The sequence below is a fragment of the Miniopterus natalensis genome, chromosome 14, assembly GCF_054644295.1.
Source record: "Miniopterus natalensis isolate mMinNat1 chromosome 14, mMinNat1.hap1, whole genome shotgun sequence".
In the NCBI taxonomy this organism is placed as follows: domain Eukaryota; kingdom Metazoa; phylum Chordata; class Mammalia; order Chiroptera; family Miniopteridae; genus Miniopterus; species Miniopterus natalensis.
This window is the reverse complement of record NC_142094.1, coordinates 42,381,584-42,403,502: the sequence shown is the minus strand read 5'-3', so window position 1 is coordinate 42,403,502 and position 21,919 is coordinate 42,381,584. Positions and strand designations below refer to the sequence as shown.

The following is a 21,919-nucleotide window of genomic DNA, read 5'->3' as shown; positions in this document are numbered from 1 at the left end:
CTAAAGCCAGACTTGGCATGCATGCAAGGCTCTTGTTTTTTTTCCTTTTTTCAATTATATTTTTTGTTACTCTGACACATTGTGCTTAATTATCTTGATCTAAATTCTTGTGGATGACTTTCTTTTCATAAACTTTCTATTTTAGCATAGTTTTAGATTTGCAGAAAAGTTTTGAAGGTAATACAGAATTTCACAGATGAGTTTTCATTTCTTACTGTTGTTTCCTTTTCCTGAAATTATTACCCGTCCCTGTGTGGCAAACTTCTACTCTTCTTCAAGATGCAGGCTTGGTCTCCACTCCTGAGCTGTGCTGTATTACCCCAAAGTGGAAAAATACGTGCTTAGTTTGCCAGCAAAGCAGGGGGATCAATATTTATGAGGCAGGGAACTTGATACTGCCCAAAAAAGCATTGCAGAAGTTGTGAGGAAAACCAGAACTTTGCTGTTTTTCCTTAAACTTATAAGATGTAGTTAATTTTGAATTGCTTGGCTGCCCTTGGTGAGTTTCCCGTGCCCCTCAGTTGTCAGGAACTCTGGCCTTTGTTTCCATTTCTTTAAACATTGTTATCTCCTACCAAGTGGCCTGAACTCTCCAAAAAGTCAGTGTCATGAAAAACAAAACCAAAAAAGTAGGTGGGTATTGTAGATTAAAAGAGACTAGAGCTAGAATGGAACGCAAGTGTGAAACTTGGATTCCGAATGAAAACAAAGCTATAAAATAAACTTGGCTGGGGGGGGGGGCAAACGGAGAACTCTAAAATATGGATGTGTTAGATGATAGTATGGAATTAATGTTTTCTTAGGTGTGTTAATGGCGTTATGGTCTATAGGAGGGTGGTCCTTTTTCTTGTGAAATACACGCAGAGGTATTCTTGATGTCTGCAATTTACTTTCTGTAACTGTGCACCTTGAAGGCGATGGCTATTATTTTAATTTTTCTATAGGTTCAAAACCTGTGAAAAGCGTGTGTGGAGGGAGCGTCTTGCTCACTAGCGTGGTATGGTCAGGCTAGGCTAGGCTAGGGTCCAACACCGTGCTGGGAACTTTCTAGCAGCTCAATCGCTTCAACTGCCCTGAAATAAAATATCATACTGGGATTCCTTTTCGCATTTTCCTTTTTTACTCCCTTAATGCCTCCTGGAGGAGAAGCCCCCTGCGGGAGGAGGGCTTCTGTCCCTCGGCGCTGTCCGTAGATCCCTGAGCCTCATTGGCTGGGACGCGCTGACGTCTCGCGGCGCTGCCGCCGCAGTTTTCGGAGGAGCGTGGGTGCTGCGTCCTAATTTTCCGTGGTGGTCTCAACTCCGGCGCTTGGGACAGATGGCTGAGAAACCGCTGCGCCTGTGAGTGACCCTGAATCGGAAGCGTGTGTGTGCGCGCGCGTGTGTGCATGTCCCCGCGTGCCCGCGCACGTGCGTGTGGCCACCCGCGGGTTGTTCTCTGGAGATGCGAAGGCGGGAGGAACGCGCGGGGGGGGGGGCGGGGGAAGCGGCCGCGGCGCCGGGGCTCCGGTCGCGTCTTTGCCCGGCCGCGCCGGTCTCGCTCCTCGGCCGTTTTCGCTCCCGGCGGAGCTGTCGGCGACACTGGCGGAGAGAAGCGGAGGCTCCCAGAGTTAGGCCTCTTCCCAGCCAGGCTGCCGGCTTTGGACACATCACTTCCCCTTCTTTCCTCCCGCACTCCATTTATTTAACCAGGATTTCTAGGCATGGGGCTGGTTGAAGGGCCTGGGCCCCGGCGGACTGAGTGGATGGGTGGGGCCTCTGCCCCGGCGCGCTTTGGGGGGAGGTGGGGGGAGCGCCCCTGGGACCTTGGAGAGGACTTCCGTTCATCCATCCAGCCAACAAATATGTGTTGAACAGTTGCGCTGTGCCAGGCGCTGCACAGGTGGAGATACTGCCTTGACGGAGCTCATAGTGAAGAGAAACAGGCAGTATTCAAAGAATCCGGATGCGTGTACAATTGCGGGAGTGATGAACGTCAGGCAAAAAAGGTTCACAGTTCTGGGAGGGTGTATAATGGGAGTACTTGGCTTTATGTGAGGGATACGGGGAGTGAGGATTGAGGCTTAATATTTTTGTTTTTATCCTAAAAAAAAAAAAAAAAGCCATTGAAATGTTTAAGAACAACTTGTCATGATCAAATTTTCATTTCGGAAAGTGACTCTGGCTGCTATGTGGAGAAAAAATTAGAGCCAAATTAGAGAACAGCAGCTAGGATTAGACTGATGGCAGAAGATTCATAGTTTATGAAGGAGATGAAATGAACAGGGCTTGGAGATGATTTGATTGTGAGTACGGAGTCTGCACTGCTGAGATCCTAGATTTTTTCTTTTTTCAATTGGATAGGAAACACTGGAAAAGGGCCCAGATGAGGAGATGGTGAATTTTGAGGTAGGTGTTCAGTGATGTACAAACTGAACCATGGCTCTCCCAGAAATAATTATAATTCCATGTGACTACTGCTGTGATAGAGGAAGTGTAGGATCCTGTGGAGCACCAGGAATTGGTGACTGATAGGGACTGGAAAGCTTCCTAGAAGAGGTGGTGCTGAGAAGGTTAAAATGCTTACTAGGTTATTAGCGAGCTTGCTCTGAAATGCTGTATGGGTTTCTGAAGTTGAGAGAGTGACTTTCTGACCCGGTCAGGAAGACTTAGAAATGTGCCAGGGTTTGAAGCATGGGGAAAACTTAGACTCAGGATTGGTGGGATGGGACTATTAAGAGAAGTAACTACCCCAGGGGATAGCAGAGGCAAAGAGGGATCAGATTGACAGAAGGGAAGATTTCTGTTAGGGAAACTTGGAGAAGTCACTGGGAAGAAAGATCAGGGACTTGTGGAAGGCTGTGGTTCTGCACGCAGTGGAGTTCTCTTAATGTTTTTGAGGAAAGAACATTAAACTGTTGGCTTTATGTCGGACGATAGGAGGAAGAGAAGGCATTAGAGGAAATGTAAGTGTATTCTCCACTTTGTGTCCAGCACCAGGTTCACTGTACTGCTGCTGCCCTTGCCATGTCACAGGACTCAGCCTTGCAGCTGTCCTCTATTCCTCCTCCTCCCTCATTTCCCATCCTACTCCAGTTTTTGTCCAGGTCTTCAGAATTTGTATTCCCTGTCTGTTTCTCTCTTCGCCATCTTTGTTTGACACCCATCATTCTGAATGGATGCTGAAGCCTGTACTAAGATGATGACAGTGGACATGAGGAAGACAGAATGGATGTGTGATGTGTTTGGGGGAAGGGGTCGATGGGACTGAGTTACTGGAGGGGAGATTTTTGACTCTCCATGATTAGGTTGGTGATAGGCCCATCCACAAAATTTGGGAAGTGAGGAGAAGAAGATGATTCAATTTTGGAGGAAATGATAAATTTTAGATATGGTGAGACTTTCAGGTGAAGTTGCCCAGTGGTCAGTAATAGTTCACGTGCACTGAACTTCTCAGGTAGCCTCAGGGACACTGGACCACATATCTGCGTGATCCAGGAAGACCTGGCAGGGAGGCCTGTTCATGTTTCCTGAATTGCCTTAATGCTTACCTCTTGTTTGCAGCTTGGCTTGTGGAGATGTTGAAGGGAAGTTTGATGTTTTATTCAATAGAGTTCGAGCAGTTCAGAAGAAAAGTGGAAACTTTGACGTAAGATATTTCCTTTCTCAGAATTTTATTTTACTCTCAACATACTAAAGTTTGGGCTCCTTTATTCATTTCTTGCATACTCCCCTGGACCCCCTCTTCCCCATCCCCAACTTGAATTTGACAGTGAGACGAAACATAGTAATTTATACAATTATTACTAAAGAATTATGTATTGAAATTCTGCAGATTGATTAAGGAAAAAACCTGGTTTGAGACCATTACTTGGATAATAAGCTGAATAATGTTACTATTATGTGCCATTTGATATAAAAAAATCTCATATATCTGTTTAAAAAACTCATTTTAGCTGCTGTTGTGTGTAGGAAATTTCTTTGGCTCCACTCCAGATGCTGAATGGGAGGAGTATAAAACTGGCATCAAAAAAGGTATAGAAATTATTTTTTATTTAACAAATGATTTCTAATAAAGTTTCAAGACTACAGTTTTTTCTGGGTTGTTTTCACAAGTGTTAGTTCTTTAAGAATTTCCCCTTGAGCTCTGCATTGAGCTGGGAAGGATGCATATGCATCTAAATATTCACATGTGGAATTTGGTTGGAATTAGTTCCAGAAAAATCATTCTCTTCTAAGTAGGCAGGAATTGAATAAATGAAACCACATGTGTTCTTTCCTATTAAGCGTTTTAGGGACTATGTTTCCCTAATTATATAATGACCATCCTCTTTAGGATGTCACCTCACCATCCTAGTGATACTATTTAACAATCAGGGCACAAGGCTGGATGTAGGGTATCCTAACTGGTGATCACATTGCACATGTAGGATTGCAGACTCTACTTCAGCTATGATGATTTTTCCTGTGGGGAAGCATCCCTCAAGTTCCAAAGCAGATCTGCTAACTCTATGGTGTCATGTCTGTTTCTCTCACTAGCTCCTATTCAGACATATGTGCTAGGTGCCAATAACCAGGAAACAGTAAAATATTTCCAAGATACTGATGGGTGTGAATTAGCTGAAAACATTACTTATCTGGGTAAGTTGTTATTTTTTTGTGTTTGTAATGAACATAATAAAGTTTTCCAGGAAATTTGTGGCTGGATTCTGCCATTACTATCTGAGAGAATGGGGACCAGGGGGGTTCTTTCCCAAAGTCTGAGTCTATACTTAAGACTGTAGCATTTTTTCCTTTGTGGTTTGCCCCATTTCCCTCCAATCTCCTTGTGTTCCCACAACCAAATACATACTCTTTCAGCCAAACAGAGCAATAAATTACTTGACTAATATAGGGTATTTAAGGTATAAATTATGTTTTAAAAAAGCCTAACCATATAACATACAGCTTACTTGTTAGATTCCTAACTAGCTGTATGTAGTTCAGGATCTCGCTAGGCTTTTGCAAACTGAAGTTTTTAGTGCTGATTCTTGGTTTTTCACTCACTTTGTCCTTTCTCTGGTTCCAGCTTAAAGTTGTTTCCTCCCACCCTGTGACTATCTTTTAGTGGTTTTCTCAATGTCTGGCCACTTTTGTTTCTTTTCACCTGTTGTCAGTCTACAGCCTCTTGGATCATTCAGCTCATTTTCCCCCTAAAATGGCTCCACTGCTCTTCACATTTCCTCTTTCTTGGCCTCTCATTTCTCTTCTAGATTTTCTTTGTTGTAAATTTCCTTCTTTTCCCTGCCCACCATAGTCCATCTTGGCTTTTATTTGATTCTTTGCATCTAACTATGGCCCTCCTATAAGCATTCTCATCTTGTTTCAATCATCTGGGGCTGCTTTAGGCAAAAAATTGAGGGACAGATTTTTGTTGTTTTTAACTACCATTGTGAGATATACATTTGGAAATCATTTTGTTGTAGCTCTTTATGTGGGCCTGACTTATGGCAGTTCTCACTGTGGTTATTAGATTTGGGTTAAGACCACTGCTGTAGATATTTATGGCAGCCATTTTACCATATAAATTTACTGCTGGAGTGGAAAGAGCAGCTGAGGTATTTGACTTATTTCTGTGAAAGAGATCTTTTGAGATCCAGCAGGAGAAGCAAACAATGAACTTAATAGTGAACATGTGATACTGAGCTTGAAGTGCTGGCAAAACTCCAACCTATTGTAAGACGTGATCTTTCTAGAGTTTATAAACAAGGTTTGTGTTGAAGAGTATAGATTTTGGGGAGCTGGTCCCATAAAGATGACAAAGCTGAGAAGAAGATCACTTTATTGAGTAAGAAATATAATGAGAAGGGAAGCAGGCAGATAGTATCTTGTGGGGGGCATATATCTTCATGTAGAAGATAGGCATACAGGTGAAAGTAATTAGAGAAGTGTTGGGAAAGGTAAAGATATTATCTAGTTCATAAACTAAGTGAAGAGAGTAGTTTTAGGAGTAGAGACCATTGGTGATTCATGACCTTTAAGAGAATGGTGGGAGAGGGAAACTAGGTTGCAGTGGGTTAAGGAGCTAATTAAGAAGTAAAGCACTTAGTACAGACTACCCTTGAAAAATTTAAACTGAAGAGCAAGAGGTTTCCTTATCAGTTAGTATGTGTGTTCCTTAGTATGTATGCTTATTAATTAGTATGTGCTTTTATCAATTAGTATGTATGTTAATTAGTATGTTTAACATTCTATTTCCTGAATGGAAAGAACCAGTTGAGAAGAAGAGATTCAGTAGAGGAAAGGAAGGTGAAAATTGATGGAACAATTTGGTCTTAAAGACGCAAGCCAGGAATAAATTTAGGAGGGTAGTTTCTAATTTTTCCCAAACAGTTGTTCTTTTGAAATGTTTTCCTTCAATTGGAAGCTGCTGCCCCCATGAAGATTACATCTATTCTAGACTATACCTTCCTCAGAACTGTAGTTATTTTTTTTTCATTGCTTCTCCCAATGTTCAGGTGTTCAGTTTCTTTTAATCCATGTAGAATCTCCTCTAGAAGGTAGAAAGCCTATTTTATTCAGTGCTTCCCAACTGTTTTCATTAGCACCTGGGATAAACAGACTGGCTAGTGGGCTCCAGCAGCCTCCATGTAGGGCACTCTTATTGAACAGGAATGCTGTTGTAGCCATCCAACATTGAGACCTAGCAGCGAGAAGGGGGCTCTAGGAGTTTACACTCATTCAGACATGTAGAAAGGCAGGGAGGTAGAGTCGTGGCATGGGGAGATTCATCACCATAATGACATTTCATGTTGCAGTTTTGATTGAAACTTTTCCATTTTCCTTTGAACCCAGGTCGGAAAGGCGTCTTCACAGGAAGCTCGGGGCTGCAGATTGTGTACCTCAGTGGGACAGAGTCCTTAAATGAACCTGTCCCAGGTTACAGTTTTGGTCCCAAGGATGTGTCTTCCCTGAGAACAATGCTGTGTTCGACATCCCAGTTTAAGGGTGTTGATATCTTGCTCACATCCCCTTGGCCCAAGTATGTGGGGAACTTTGGGAATTCTTCTGTGAGTAGTGTTTATTCAGTTGGAATTTCTAAAAGCAAATTGCACTGGCTTAATCTGGGCTTTTCCTGCTGTTTATATTAAGTATTTCAGCTCTTAGTACCTTTCAGTAGAAATTTTTGTGTGAATTTTTTCAGGATATTTAAAGCTATATTAACTGACCAAAGCAAAAGTCAATATTATGAAAGCTTGATTCACAGTTGAGATTGCTGAAATCGTAATTATAAATGAATGGTTCTTTAAATTATGTTCGTTGCTTCAGGTGCCCTCTCTCAAGCTTCCTCTTAGTATGTTTTGAGGGTTCACTAATTTTCAGTGAAAGGATTTACAGCAGGTGGCAGTTCTGCAGTTGTATTTTTTCCCCTCCCATTCCAGATTATAGCTTTTTGGCTATCAAAATATTTTTTAGATGGAATCATTATAGGATCAAAGATAGTGATCTGAAGACATAAAGATAAGAAATGAGATATTGAAAACTTGGTACTTCTCTAATGTGAAAGCTTTAATGTTGGGATGCATTGGAGCTCACCATAGCATTTGATTTTAATATATTTTAAGCATTCTAGAAGAGGGTGTGCACCTGGTTGATGAGTGACAGCTGTCATGGGTTGGGAAATACTATATTGGTGGAAATGAGCCTATGAAGACCTGGAGAGTTTGTGAGTGAGGGCAGAAATCATCAGCTGAACTTCAGTGAAGGGAAATGTAAGAATGCATTTAGAGGCAAATATTAGTTGATAGATGCAGAGTTATCAGTGATGGTCCAGAAAAGGGTCTTGTAGAGCACTCTCGACGACTTTAGCACAATGTGTCTGTGACCAGGAAGGCCAAAAAGATACCAGGCATTGTTAGGCAGGGTGTTGAAAGGAAAAAGGACAACACTCTCTTCCCCTTCCATAAATCCAGGGTTATTCCTCACCTAGACCACAAGGGGTAGTGCTGATGCAGCGTAGAGAAGATACAGCAGAGCTAGGAAGGATCCAGAGGCCTGCTAAGCGGACGATGGGAGGATGGCGTGTGATACTCCGTAAGAAAGGAAAAGAAGAAAGAGGCTCCTTCATTTTGGGGGTGCTAAAAAAAGATTTTGATTCAGGTTTATAAATAGCTATACAAGATATTTATAGGGGAGAAAAGATAGTTCACCAGTCCCTAAGATACCACAACCAACCTCAAGGCCAATTCCCTGCCCTTCAGCAGAAACCTGAAGGAGACAGGCAAAAACAAAGGGGAGTTCTTGCTTTACTTACTGGAAAATTAATTTTGGTAATTGATTTCCAGCTAATATCTTCTCTTAGAGTTCATAGTTAACATTATGGATGAGAGGTCACATAATTTGTTGTTAATGGAAGCTAGGAATGTTCTGGGAACAAGCCTAACTTTTGGTAAACTTTATAACAAGGACATGATGTGCTCTTCCACAAACCATACCTTCCTTAACTGAAGCAAATAAAGGATTGCATGCTTACGGGATGAAGTCCTTGAATATTCCATACCAAGTATTCTATAGGCCCTAGGGGCTCTGAAAGCTAGCTTTAAGTTCTGTTTTGTGCTTTAATAAACTATCTGCATTGTCAGAACTGTAGGTACACAACAAAGTAAATTATAGAAGCATAGTCTGTGGGCTTCAGACATAGAGCTTACTTTCCAAAAAAGATTTGAAGAGGTTTCATAAACCCTGCTTTGGGTATTAGTATGGAGGACTGACTTACCTTTAAACCTCTGGCTTCTGGCAGTTATTCCTATTTCTGTATTCATAATAGCCCCATTCCTCTTGTATGTTTGAAATTTCTCTGACTGCCATCATATGGAATTTACTTTGCAAATTCTGCCCACATTTGTATCCACATACAAATTTCAAAGACATTTCAAAGTGGTGTTATTTCTTTGCATTTCTTGGTTACTCTTAGGTCTGTTAGGATGACTGAGTTTCTGTTTACTAGGGAGAAGTGGATACCAAAAAATGTGGCTCTGCTTTGGTCTCCAGTCTTGCCATAGGCCTGAAACCAAGATACCATTTTGCTGCTTTGGAAAAGACCTATTACGAGAGACTTCCATATCGGTGAGTAACATTTCATTCTTTTTAAATTCTTGAAGAATTTGCCTTGCATCTTTTGTGTTAACTTCTTATGTTCATTTCAGCCATATAACATGTTGGTTCCTTTTAGTTACTCAGGCACTGAAACAGGTGACTCTCATATCATTCAACTTGGTGTGTGGGCTGATGCTCTAACCACTGAGCAACACTGGCCAGGGCATCCCTAAAATAATGTATAAAAAATTTTTTTTTACACAAAAGTAGTATATGTGTTGTTGAAAGTTCAAAAAATATAGCTGAGCAAAGAGGATAACCTTCCTTTTCCCCATAGTACCACAGTGTAAGACATAACTTACAGACTTTTCTGTTAACGTCTCCATATGTGCATTCCAGAAAATACTGTTCTCTAAAACGGTGCATTAAAAACAAAGGTTATGGGAGCAAGCCACTCAAAACCTATTCAACCTTTAAGGATCTGAACACATATTTCTCTGAAGAACATATACCAGTGGCCAGTAGGCACATAAAAAGATGCTCACAAAACCACAAGGAGATACCACTTCACACCCACTAGAATGGCTGCCATCAAAAATGCAAATAATAAGTGTTGGCAAGGTAATGCGTTGGAATTGGAACCCTCACACATTGCTGGTGGGAATGTAAAGTGGTGCAGACGCTTTGAAGAACTGTTTGGTATTTCCTTAAAAGAGTAAACAGAGAGTTACCATATGACCCAGCAATTCCACTCCTGTTCCAAGCGAAATGAAAACATAGGTCCACACAAAAGTTGTACACAAATGATTTTAACAGCATTATCCATAATTATTCATAACAGTGGAAACAACCCAAATGTCCGTCACCTAATGGATACTTCTCAGGATATTCCTTAATGTCTTCGTGTATTATTAAAGCTTCCATTTAATTTTGAGTAAACTTGTTCCCGTCATTACTGGTGGTGATGGACCTACGACTCTTTTCATGGCCCCATGGAGTCTACATATTTTATCATTGTAAATCAAAAGTAAAGTTTTTTGGTAACCTGTAATCTCTCAAATATATTATAGAAACCACATCGTTCTGCAGGAAAATGCACAGCATGCCACCAGGTTCATAGCTCTGGCAAATGTTGGAAATTCAGAAAAGAAAAAGGTAAAGATTTGAGTATTTGAGGGTAGGTTAATAATCATTGTCTGTCTCATGTTTCCCAGTTTAGCATTCATGTCTTTTCCTCTCCCCAACCACAGTGCTCCAGCACCTCAGTGACTCCTCTGTAAGGATATGGTAATGAAAGGTCAGGTGTTCTTGTGTCCTTTGTAGGAGATTTTAGAGAAGGGTTTGGGAAAATAGGCCTGGGGAACAAACGCAAAATTTCAAATGAATGATGTTTCTTCCCACGTCCATGTGGTGGTCTCTGTGGGTATTCATGAGTTTGCCCTCAGAAGGTGCTCTTCCTTTGCTTCTTTTAGCAACTTTATTTAGCAGAAATAATAAAATCCTCCTTAGGAGATTATTTCACTATAACATGCCATAAACAATGTACATGCAAAAGATAAGTGAATATATATTTTGCATTTTCCATAATGTCTTAAGTTTTTAAGCCCAGTGCATTTTTAACAAGTTTAGATTTCTAAAATTTTTTACTGTCTTTTAAAGACCAAATATCATTCATAGTATTTTCAGTCTGTTGCTTTACTCTTAGGGATGTGTTAGCTTCAGCCCTAAGCAACTCGTACTTCCATCTAAGAATATGCACATCTTAAAATTTGGGGAGCATTATTAAACTCGTCTCAAAATTTTGCTCCAGTTTACACCCCTATGAGCAGTGTATGAGTTCATTTTCTATCCACATTCTCACAGGGTAGTGTCAAATTTTTATTAAGAGTTTTTGCCATTCTGATAGATGAAGATGCTGTATTGTTAATTAGTTGCATTTCTGTGATCAGTAGTGAGGTTAAGCATCCATTCATATCTAAAGTCCTTAATAACTGTGCAATTAGTCTGAGATTCTAGATATTCCTATGAATATTTACATCTTTGCTACTAAGAAAATTTATCAGTATATACAGCAGAAATTATATGTCAGAGGGAACACTTGAGTTGTCCAATTTAGTTTTCATTAGAAAAAAGAATGGCAGTGCCATGATTCTGTTGACGAAGTACACGAAGATACAGGACTCAGAGAAAGAAGCAGTTTGTCTTCAAAGGTTATAGAACAAGTCCTTCTGGGCTTTCTAGTGATGGTTGTTTTGTGTAAGGGTGGGGACTTTGATTTGTTGCTCATTACTTGTCAGCCCTTGGTTAGCCCCTGCAGAGATCACTGAATTGGCATTTGATTTACTAGGTATTCTCTGAGCTGCAGATGGGCCAATTGCTGCTCTTTTAATTTTACTTAGTTTCAGAAGCCTCTGGGAAATCTTCGCAATAAAATAGATTGATTACATTTGGATAAACAGTATTTCCCTTAATGTTACTATGTTGTTTTTCTCCAAAGTATCTTTATGCCTTCAGTATTGTTCCCATGAAACGAATGGATGCAGCTGAACTAGTAAAACAGCCTCCAGATGTCACTGAAAATCCTTACAGGAAATCCGTGAAGGAAGCATCCACAGGAAAGCAAATTCCTGCCCCTGAGGTATGTTCTGATTGAGAAGTAGCATCTTCTGGGCAGGATTTCCCTTTACCTGTGTTATAGTTTAATTCGTAAGACAAGTTTAATCCCTAGAATCTAATTTTTCCCCCCTTAGGAAATCATGGTGCTGTTTAGAAAGCCTTAGTTTTTAAGTAAGGTCAGTGGTTTTTTTAATTGTAGTTTGAGCTTAACAGTTTCATAGTTTCACTTTTTTTTTTTTATATCTAAAGTTGATTCTCTATTCTTAACTTTTCAGGCAAGGATCCAACAACTGTTTAGCAATGTAATCTGTGATTTTATGAGTGCTAGTAGGTAAATAAGATTCACTCTAAAGAAATTCCTAAATATTCTCCTTCACTACAATAAGGAATGAAAATGAGGGGAAAATTAGTATGCTTTCTTAGACTTTTTTTTTTCTTTATGAGCAACCTTCTTCTAATTAAAATCTCAATTACAGTTCTTTGAGCTGTGAAGTGTAGGACTGCATTTAGAGGGAAAGGGAAAGGAATTTGGATGAGTTCATATTGTTGTTTTAGACAAGAATTACTCTATAACTTAGATTTTAACTTGCTTTTCCAAAGAGATGGATTTGGTGGCAGCTTGGATAAGTGCTGAGGAATATGACTGAGTCCAGACACCTTCTTTAGAATAGGCAGAAAAGGCTGGGATAAAAGATAGACATTACATGGCAGGAATGTTCCTTTGTATGTGAATGGTTGGTACTTGACTAGAGGTTAGTTTATTAACATCTACTCTTCTACCTTTGGCCCTTCCAGGAAGAGTCAGCTTGTCAGTTTTTCTTTGATTTAAATGAAAGGCAGGGAAGGAAGCGTTCATCTACAGGCAGAGATAGCAAGTCTCCTCACCCAAAGCAGCCTCGCAAACCTCGTAAGTACCTCAGTTCCAGACATCTCCTGTGTGAGCAATAACTGGTATTTCAGGTCTTGTTTGGGAAGCAGCATTGCTAAGAGAGCCTCTTCTGGCAGAGGAAATTATACAATGAGTCATTATGACCAGTAATAAAAATGAAATTTTACAAAAATGGCCTGACTTTGAGGCTGAGACTGTTCCTATGAGAATTATGGAAACAACTTCTTTCATTCATGTTGTAAACGTGAGCTAAAGAGCCTACAAAACTAATGTAGGTTCATAAAATAATAGGGTAATCAAAATGGTGGGAGAGACGTTAAGACTATTTCATTGAGATCCTTTTTATCCACCCCCGCTTTTCAAAGATGAAGAAGCTGACCTTGGGAAATCTTACTGCCCAGGGTCATGTGGCTAGCTAGTGGCAAAGCGGGGACTAAAATCGGGGCTCCTGACACCCAGTTCAGTGTTCTTTCATTGCAGCCTGTTGCCAGTCACATGCTACTTTAGCCAATATGTGGTTGTCACTTGTGGATCACCTACCTGTGGAATGGTTACAAATTCAGAATTTTTCTAATAGAGGTTTAGTTTCATTGATAGTGGTGATGGTGTAGGAGTCATAGTGAGCACAGCAGGCCCAGCCCATTGTGGCAGTGCTATATACCAGTCTTTGTAGGATATAAAGATCAGACAAGGGTGGTTATATGCTGGAGTGTTTAGACCGTAGTAACATTTGCCTTTCTCCCATGTGAAGCTCAGCCTCCAGGACCCTGCTGGTTTTGCCTTGCCAGCCCTGAAGTGGAGAAGCATTTGGTGGTCAACATTGGCACACATGTAAGTTACTTTCATGGAGCTTTTACAGAGAAAGAGACACGTGTTTGTTTTGTATCACTTTATTGAATCAACATCTGTATCATGAAATTTGCCCACTTTAAGTGTACAACCCAGCGGTTTTTAGTAAGCTTACCAAGTTGTGCAACCATCACCTAATGCCGTTTTAGAACATGTCCATCACTCCAATAAGATCCCATGTGCCCATTTACAGTTAATCCCCATTTCTACCCTCAGCCCCAGGCGAACACTAGTCTGCTTTCTGTGTCCATGGGTGTACCTTTTCTGGACAGTTCATAAAAGTGGAATCACAGAATATGTGATCTTTGTGTCTGGCTTCTTGCATAATACTCTTAAGACTCATCCATGTTGTAGCATCTATCGGCATTCCTTTTCAAATAGTATCCCATTGTATGGATATATACTACATTTTGTCTATGTATTCATCAGTAGATGGACATTTAGGTTCAAAATGCCATGTTGGGGAAAAGAGACTTGGAATGCTAACTTAGCCCAGTGCTGCTCTAGGCCTCATGAAGAAATGTCCTATCCTTTCAAGTCACCTTTCTATTACCCAGGGAATGAACTTAGGGGATAATCAAGGGAACCTGTTGTTTTTCTCATTTGGACCTGAAATTAGAGGGGCAAGGAGCATCCTAGGTCTTGATTGTGGCTCAGCTTAGCACCCCAGGTAGGAGGCCACATGAGGATTTTAGCACCTACCTAGTAATCTACACTTACCTAGCTGTCCTTGGTCTGGTAGAAACCTTCTGGAACCTCTGGCGACCTTTGTTTGACAAAAGGTTTGGAGTCCCCTCTCTACATCTATTCCTCTTGATCTGCTTTCATTACTTTTCCCCTCTGGCTTTCTCTGTCTTTGCCATGCCTTCCTCAAGGGATGTACATAAAACTATGCTAATGGCCCATGGCCACAAATTGGTCAAAGGAGGAGAAGGCTGCTAAGAGTCCAAAATAACTCCTTCAAAGTCTATATATTTTACTATGGGGGAAGCATTCATTCAGGTCCTGTTTATACATTTGAGGTACAATTAGAGATAATCAAGTATAGAATAGATTAGAAGGTAAGAGTTTGAAAGGGGGGAAGGAGAGTGGGCAAGTGTGAAACTATTCACAAGAATTGGAAAGTACTGCATTGGGGTTTGCTAGTTAGTCTAGACTAGAAAGCTTCAGTAGCCTCAATGCACATCAGAGTATAAAAACTGCTATTTATAGCAGTGGCCCTTTGACATAACGAGAGGTCTAGAAGACTCAAGCTTCTGGAGTAAGCTTTAAAAAGAAACAATCAAAAACAGTTGTTATAAAAAGAAAATGCATTAGTGCTTATGAGGTTTTGATGAACTGTAGTCATCTGGAAAATTAACTTTGTAGATATGTTCACTCCTCTGTACTAAGTAGATCAAGGATGATCATGCTTTAGTTGGTTTCTGCCACCTGCGTTGCCATTCTATTGGACTTTCTCAGTGTAAATGAAAAATAAATGACTCCTTCCTTCAGCCGTAACTGAATCCACCATACTAAAGGTATACTTTGGATTGTTCTTTCTAAAGCTCTAGTACCTTCATTTGCCTGCACTGGTATGCATTGGCTTTTCTCTACTCAGTGTTTTTTCCTTCAAAGAATGTCTGAGTGTAGAGCAGCCTTACATGTTGTTTGTTTTTTTAATCCTCACCTGAGGATATTTTTCTACTGCTTTTCAGAGAGAGTGTAAGGGAGGGAAGGAGGAAAGGAGGGGGAGAGAGAAGGAGGGAGAGAAACATCGATGAGAGAGAGACACATTGACTGGTTGCCTCCCACAGGTGCCCCAACCAAGGGTGGGGAGCAAACCCGCAACCCAGGTACGTGCCTTTGACCCAGAATCAAACCAGCAACTACCCTTTGGTGCTGGGCCGATGCTCTAACCACTGAGCAACACTGGCCAGGGCCATGTTTTGGTTTTGACAAGTATTTTTAGTTGCTTTTTTAAAAAGCTGCCATTGTTGGAACCATAGTTTTCCACCTTTTTGGATACACTTCAGTTTGAAGTTTCTCATTCTTCCATCCCACCTATTAGGTCATATGTTTGCCTTCATTTTGTAGAGGTTAGTCAGCAGCTTAAGGCTGTAGGGACATTGGATGCTTCATGTCACCTTAGCCCTTTTTGTTAGCCTGGGAGTGTATTTGGTGTGGGATGGATGTTACTCTAGGGAGAGTGGTCATTTTGAAATCAGAAGTGGTATCTTTCTGTGGCTGAAGGTGATAGTAACTGAAAAATTGTTTTTAAGTTTGGAGCCTGGGAAGAAAAACCAACTGCTTGTTGTTCTGGTCCCTTTTGGCTCTGGCGTGTTTAAAACCAAAAGCCTGTTTGTGTGCTGCTCATTTGCTCCCAATACATTTGATACTTGCAGAGAAATTTGTTGCGTCTAATCTCATTCTTCAGCAGGTACTTGAGAACATTGTTGTAATCTCTAAAGTTAGGTTTTTAAAAATTGGAGAATTTCTGTTAATAGCCTCGTGAGCTCTCTTTCCACATCCTCCAGGCTCACTCTTTGAATAGGCTTTTCTCCCTGAAGACATACATGCAGTATTGATGTATCGCTGCTGTGTGCTTCATCTTCAGTGCTACCTTGCCCTGGCCAAAGGAGGCTTATCTGATGACCATGTCCTTATCCTGCCCATTGGACACTACCAGTCAGTGGTGGAGCTTTCAGCAGAGGTGGTGGAAGAGGTGGAGAAGTATAAGGCTACACTGAGGAGGTTCTTTAAGAGTCGAGGGAAACGGTGTATTCTGTTTGAGAGAAATTATAAGAGCCATCACCTCCAGCTACAGGTAGGTAACCTCTGACCAAGAACTTGGAAGGGCCCTGTGGGGACCTAGATATTGATAAATATTTAAATGATGTTAATTTTAATAATTTGATTAATATTTAAATATTTGATTCCAATTTAAAACTATTTTATATTTAAAAATTTTAACCTGAATTTTCATATTAATACTTAAATAATATTCATTTAAAAGGTTAAAGAGTCTCTGGTGGTAACTCCAGAGAGTTCACAGGGAAGTGCATGGTCAGTATAAGTGAACTGCACAGACGGTAAGTGCCTTGTTTAGGAAAGGAATGGGTAGTTGAAGAAGGTTACAAGAAAGATTTGGGCCTGGATAGGTAGAGCTTGGAAGAGATTGGGTATTTGTGTGAAGCCCAGCACGAGTGACCGCTCAGAGGTAGGAAATAGTCTCAGAGCCTGTTGGGCTAGCAGCTTAGTCGTTTGGAGATTATTATGGATAATTTGTTTGTAGTTGTGGTGGTTTTCTTTTTGGCACATTTGTTAAGTTTTCAAATGGGCCTGACTCTGCCACATATATTATATAGGAGCTGGGAAAGGCCTGATGACAAAAAAAAGCTCTCTCTAGCCTTTTCCACATCAGAGATTGGCTCCCACATCTGGCAGGCTATCTCATAAGTTTAAGTCCTTACAGACAGGCTGACATGGACCTGCCTGGCCTGAGGAGAATCTCTGCTGAGGGGTGTTTTTCCACCCCTGTGATGGATTTGCTATTTCTCAGGAACTGCAGGAGGCATGACCTCTCTCGGACCTACATGAAGAATTTTTCCTATCTCCCCTACCCCCACCCCAGGTCATTCCTGTGCCACTCAGCCGCTGTGCTACTGATGACATTAAAGACGCCTTCATTACCCAGGCACAGGAGCAACAGATAGAGCTGTTGGAAATCCCAGAGCACTCTGACATCAAGCAGGTAAACAGAAGGGCAAGGTGATGTTCAGGGAGAAGTAAAAACCTGGTTTCTGACACGTTGAGCCTGAGGTACTGTCAAGGAGTTCCAAAAATGTTAAATAGATGACAGCTTGCAACAGGAGCCTGGAGTATTGATTAGATGAGACAAAGATGGCAATGCCTCAGTACTTTCCTGGGAAGAGCAAGAAATGAGAAACTTCCTAAGGCAGGAACTTAGAAAGATGGGTGCCACTGGGAGGGTCTTTAGTATCTGCCAGTTTGTCTTTTTGGGCCGGGATTTTAGATTTTTAAAGCACTATTCTATGTCCTCATGCAACTCTGTTTACTTTAGATTGCACAGCCAGGAGCAGCATATTTTTATGTTGAACTTGACACAGGAGAGAAGCTTTTCCACAGAATTAAAAAGAATTTTCCTTTGCAGTTTGGAAGGTTTGTATAGCTTTCTTGTTTTAAATGTATTTTTACTAGACCTACTCTGAACAAAGTAGTGGGCTGCTTGGACAGTTAAATAAAAAGCCAAATAAGAAAGAGTTCTTGACCAAAGGAAGGAGTAGTCTTAGGGCAAGTCAAATATTTACACACATGACAGTAATGTGAAAAGTACCATAACAAAGTTTTGAGGAACAGTGTATTTTAGAAATTCAGAGAAGGGAGAGCTCATATCTAACATGTGAAAGGGTTGAGGTTGAGCAAGAGAGAGATTTAGACAGCAAACATTGGACTGTCAGAATTCTAGCCTTGGAATAAAGTACTACCATTAATTGAACCATTAATCTTCATCAGGCACTGTGCCAAGAACTTTACGTGCATTGCCTCATTTAATCTTTCCAACTCTGTAAGGTAGGTACTGGCACCTCAGTTTACCAGTACAGAAAGTGAGGCTTTAGAGCAGTACCCAATAGAACTCTCTATAGTAATGGAAATGCTCTATAAGTCCGCACTGTCCTATGCAGTAATCACTAGCCACAAATAACCACTGAGCACTTGAAATGTGGCTAATGTGGTAAGGAACTGAATTTTAATTTAAATTAATTGTGATTAAAATTTAAATGTCTGTATTTGAGTCCTGGCTCCTATAGTGGACAGCATGGCTGTAGAATGGTTAGCTTGTCCATGGCCACACAGTGGTAGGTTCAAATCCAGGCCAGTTGGACCACAGAATGTGAGGTCTCAACCTCATTATTCCATAGTATCCTGAAGGTTTGGATGAGGCTTAATTTTCTTCTCCTCCTATCAGGCAGAGAATGTGACTGCAAAACTGCACAGGGAGTGGTATGAATTAGGCAAAGACTAAACACAGGAATTTGCTGACCAGAAGAGAGAGGTTCTTGAGGGGAGTGGGAAATGGGGAGAACAGATTATCTGCCGCTGGTGCCTGTGAATTGGAGCTGTTTTTCTTCCGTGGTTGGAACAGCTTTGAGTCAACCTTGAGCCCTTCTTGGTCTAATTTGGAAAGCCTCCAAGAGATTTCCACCATTGGATAAGTCCAGTAAATGTAGTTGTCTATATTTTCAAAAAGATAATTGACAAATGACCAAGTATGTTAAAAGCTTCAAACATTGGACATTATCTTTTTGCTGTTGCCTCAGCAGCAGATGCACATGTGGACACTGATGACATAGGCACATGATGGCAGATACACACAGGTACATAAGCCTACAAGAGAGAGATTCTCTGCTTTTATGCTCATGATAGTTGTATTTTCAACATTTTGAGTATTTTTCAAAATGCTAACTTACAGTTATATAGCATTTTATAGTTAGCAAAATACATGAAAAGACACTTTTTCTCCCTGTTGTACAATAAAGGTGATTCCATCTTCATTTTACAGGTGAAGAAGTAGGTTCAAGGCAGCTAGAAATTACACTCAGGTCCTTTGACATTTAGAAGACTTGTGATTTGTTTTGAACTCTTCTATTTATTGTAGCTTCAGAGTGCAAAATGAACATATAGATACACAAATAGAGTTATTTCTAATATAGCAAAATAAGTAAAAATAAATATAAAGCAGTGGCAATTAAAAGCTAGCTTGTATATGTGTCTGTATGTAGTTATTTTTTAATTCTAAGAGCCAAGATAAGTTGTTTTTATATTGAGCCCATGTTTTTGTGCCTGTGTAGGCTTGAATCCTCTAAAAGGAGAGGCAGAAAGAGTGGGTTATGGTACTAGGTGCCTGACTTTGCACCATGCCCTTAGCAAACTCCTGGTCTAATTGGGATGACAAAGCTAGAGTTTAAGGGGTTTGGTGCTTTTATTATGTTACCTCCATACCTCACAAACCCCTTATTTTGCATTTCATAGTTGAGAAAATCAAGACTCAGATGAAATCATCTGTTCAAGTCATAGACAGCAAGTGGCAGAGCTAAGAATGGAACTCTCTCTGATATTTCTGGCACCAGGCCTGCCCTCAATTCTCCTGTGCCATGTGGCTTTGCTAAGTACCAATAAATGTAGTTCCAAGTTCAGAGAAGTAAATGGGATTTGAGCGGTTAAGAAAGAGGTAGGACCTGAGCTGGTCACTTAAAATGGATATGATTTTGATAGAATAGCAGAGGTGGCACTCAGGGCATGAGGAAATGGTGTGAGTAAAGTCAGAGGAATTTGTAGGTCGTCTTTGGGTGATGTTGAGGAGAGCACTCTGGTTGGAGAGGAATGGAGGAGGGAGTTTCAAACTGATTCTATTTTTACTTCTTTGTGCTTTTTCTGCAGGGAGGTCCTGGCAAGTGAAGCCATCCTTAATATTCCTGACAAGTCTGACTGGAGGCAGTGTCAGATCAGCAAGGAAGAGGAGGAGACTCTGGCTCGCCGCTTCAGGAAAGACTTTGAGCCCTTTGACTTCACTCTGGACGACTAAGCAAAGGGAAAGGCACTTTATGAACTTCACAGGATGTAGTAACAGCCTGTTTTTTAAAGAAACTAGTCTCCCATGGGGACTGTTTCCCTGCCTCTTTTTGGTACATTCCCATGGAACCTGTCTGCAGCAAGAGGCCTAAGATTGAATCTTTTTGGAAAAAGTCACATTGTAGGATGAAAATCCTATGTTAAAGCATGTTTGTCATCCAGCTCCAAGTACAGCTTTTGTTTATCAACACTTCCAAAAAATTTAAATTATCAAATAAAATCCAGATACTTTTCCATGCTTGGGAGGTGCCTTATCTTTATGTTATCTATAACCATTGAAATGAAGTGGTATATGATAGGAGGAACCAGGGCTTTAGGCCCGGCTGTTATCCCCAGATCTCACAGGTGGTTTCTCCCTGAGCAACCTAGGATGGAGAATGGACCCAGGGCCTTTGCCATTCTTCTTATAGCATTCATCTTATTGATGCAAAAAAGCTCATTCAGTCTTTCAGCAAATACTTACCTCCTATGTGCCAGGTATTTTTCTAGGCTCCAGGAGTATAGCTATGTCCTAACATGGTCTCTGTTGTCCCAGAGTTTACAGTCTAATTGGGAAGAGAAGGGGCAGATTTAAGAAAAGAAAATGAGTTCTGCTTTAGATATGTTGAGTTTAGTGTGCTGTTGGATAGTTATAAACTCATGGAGATCTGGGATTGGTGATAGGGCTTTGGGGATCATCAGGGTATTGGCCACAGATGAAATTACGAGAATGGATGAAAACAAGATAGGGTGAATACAGTCCTAAGCTGAAGATGACTACCTCGGAAACAGAGTGATCCAACAAGTATATGGAGAAGAAGCACAGAGAGAATACAGGAGAATGCCATATCTTGAAAGCCAAAAGAAAATAATTGCTTCTATATATTGGGCACTTAATGGCCAGACACTATTTCACTTAATCCTCACAAAATATCTATGTGGTAGGTACTATTACCTCCATTTTATACTTGACAAAACAGACTGGCAAACTTGAATATTAGGAGCCTGGGGTTAATCAGCCCAGGATTTAAAAATAAACTGTGCAATGTCTATGTGAATGGGGATGTTCAAAGAGCAAACTACAGGAAATAACCAGGTTCCTGCAAAGATGGCCACTTCAGGGTCAGTCCAATCAGAATCCTCAGGTCCTCAGCATGTCTCCCTGGCTCTTCCAAGTGAGAATTAGATTTCGGTCCCACCTGTGGAGATCAGACACTCCAGTGCTAGCTATGCTATCCACCTAGCAAATGAAGGCTTCATACCATTAGTACAATCTTCATCACAATCATCAGTGCAGACTGCCCAGCTCTAAGGGACGTATTCTTAGAAGTGCCATTTGCAATCACCTCCAACTCTGACTCTAGCTCCATGGCTACGAAGCATGTATGGGAAACCAGAATTTCCAATGCCACACATTACTGATTACCTACAACATGACTCTCTTTGTATCATGCAGTGCTCAACAATCTGAATGCACTGTTCAAGGATTTTGGTGACATTTGCTTTGCCAAAAGCCGATTCAGTGCTTTCAAAGTAGCCAGAGACATTGCTGTGGTGCAGACAATGTATCCGCCTTTAAATGTCATGTGTTACATCTGTGGTGGCAAAACTGTGTGTCTCAAAGTGTTAGTAGGAATTCCAAGTACTGAGTTCATGGGCCAAGCTGTACAAATGATGGTCCAAGTGCACATGATCTCAAAAGAGACTCAAATGACCATGCTCAACCTAAATGACACATTTCTTCAGAGAATTTGATTCCATGCTGATTGTGATACCTGAAGTGATTGAAGAGCTTCTCCAGTTACAGAAGTGTATGATGACTCAAAGCAAAAGCGGTGGGCTGGTTCCCCTATGCTAAGGGATTCCGCCACTGGAAGCACTTGTTTTTGAACTAAAAGTA

At 40.9% G+C, this 21,919-nt stretch overlaps 1 protein-coding gene and 1 non-coding gene across 4 annotated transcripts; both read left to right on the top strand.

Moving 5' to 3' along the window:
* Nucleotides 1–1,233: 1,233 nt before the first annotated feature.
* Nucleotides 1,234–20,274, top strand: CWF19L1 (CWF19 like cell cycle control factor 1). 3 transcript variants are annotated; one of them, XM_016219985.2, is made up of 14 exons: nt 1,234–1,340; nt 3,543–3,627; nt 3,935–4,013; nt 4,518–4,619; nt 6,813–7,027; nt 8,965–9,083; nt 10,124–10,208; nt 11,551–11,691; nt 12,465–12,576; nt 13,310–13,389; nt 16,004–16,213; nt 17,021–17,140; nt 17,471–17,568; nt 19,849–20,274. In XM_016219985.2, exons 1-14 carry the CDS (start codon nt 1,318–1,320, stop codon nt 19,991–19,993), a joined length of 1,614 nt encoding a protein of 537 aa, XP_016075471.1. In that variant the 5' UTR covers nt 1,234–1,317; the 3' UTR covers nt 19,994–20,274. The 3 variants fall into 3 exon arrangements, with proteins under 3 accessions (XP_016075471.1, XP_087680631.1, XP_016075472.1); XM_087824505.1 differs by lacking the exon at nt 1,234–1,340 and adding an exon at nt 2,077–2,387 and having other exon boundaries at nt 3,951–4,013; nt 4,518–7,027; XM_016219986.2 differs by lacking the exons at nt 1,234–1,340; nt 3,543–3,627; nt 3,935–4,013; nt 4,518–4,619; nt 6,813–7,027 and having other exon boundaries at nt 7,041–9,083; nt 11,568–11,691.
* Nucleotides 16,680–16,828, top strand: LOC148091562 (small nucleolar RNA SNORA12). The gene has a single exon (XR_015715671.1). It is a non-coding gene; the product is annotated as a small nucleolar RNA SNORA12 (small nucleolar RNA).
* Nucleotides 20,275–21,919: the final 1,645 nt, after the last annotated feature.

Coding starts and splice junctions, on each gene's coding strand:
- CWF19L1 (XM_016219985.2), top strand. CDS start 1,318: ATGGCTGAGAAACCGCTGCGCCT. Junction 7,028..8,964: donor GGAACTTTGGGAATTCTTCT/GTGAGTAGTGTT, acceptor TCTGTTTACTAG/GGAGAAGTGGATACCAAAAA. Junction 17,141..17,470: donor AGCACTCTGACATCAAGCAG/GTAAACAGAAGG, acceptor TGTTTACTTTAG/ATTGCACAGCCAGGAGCAGC.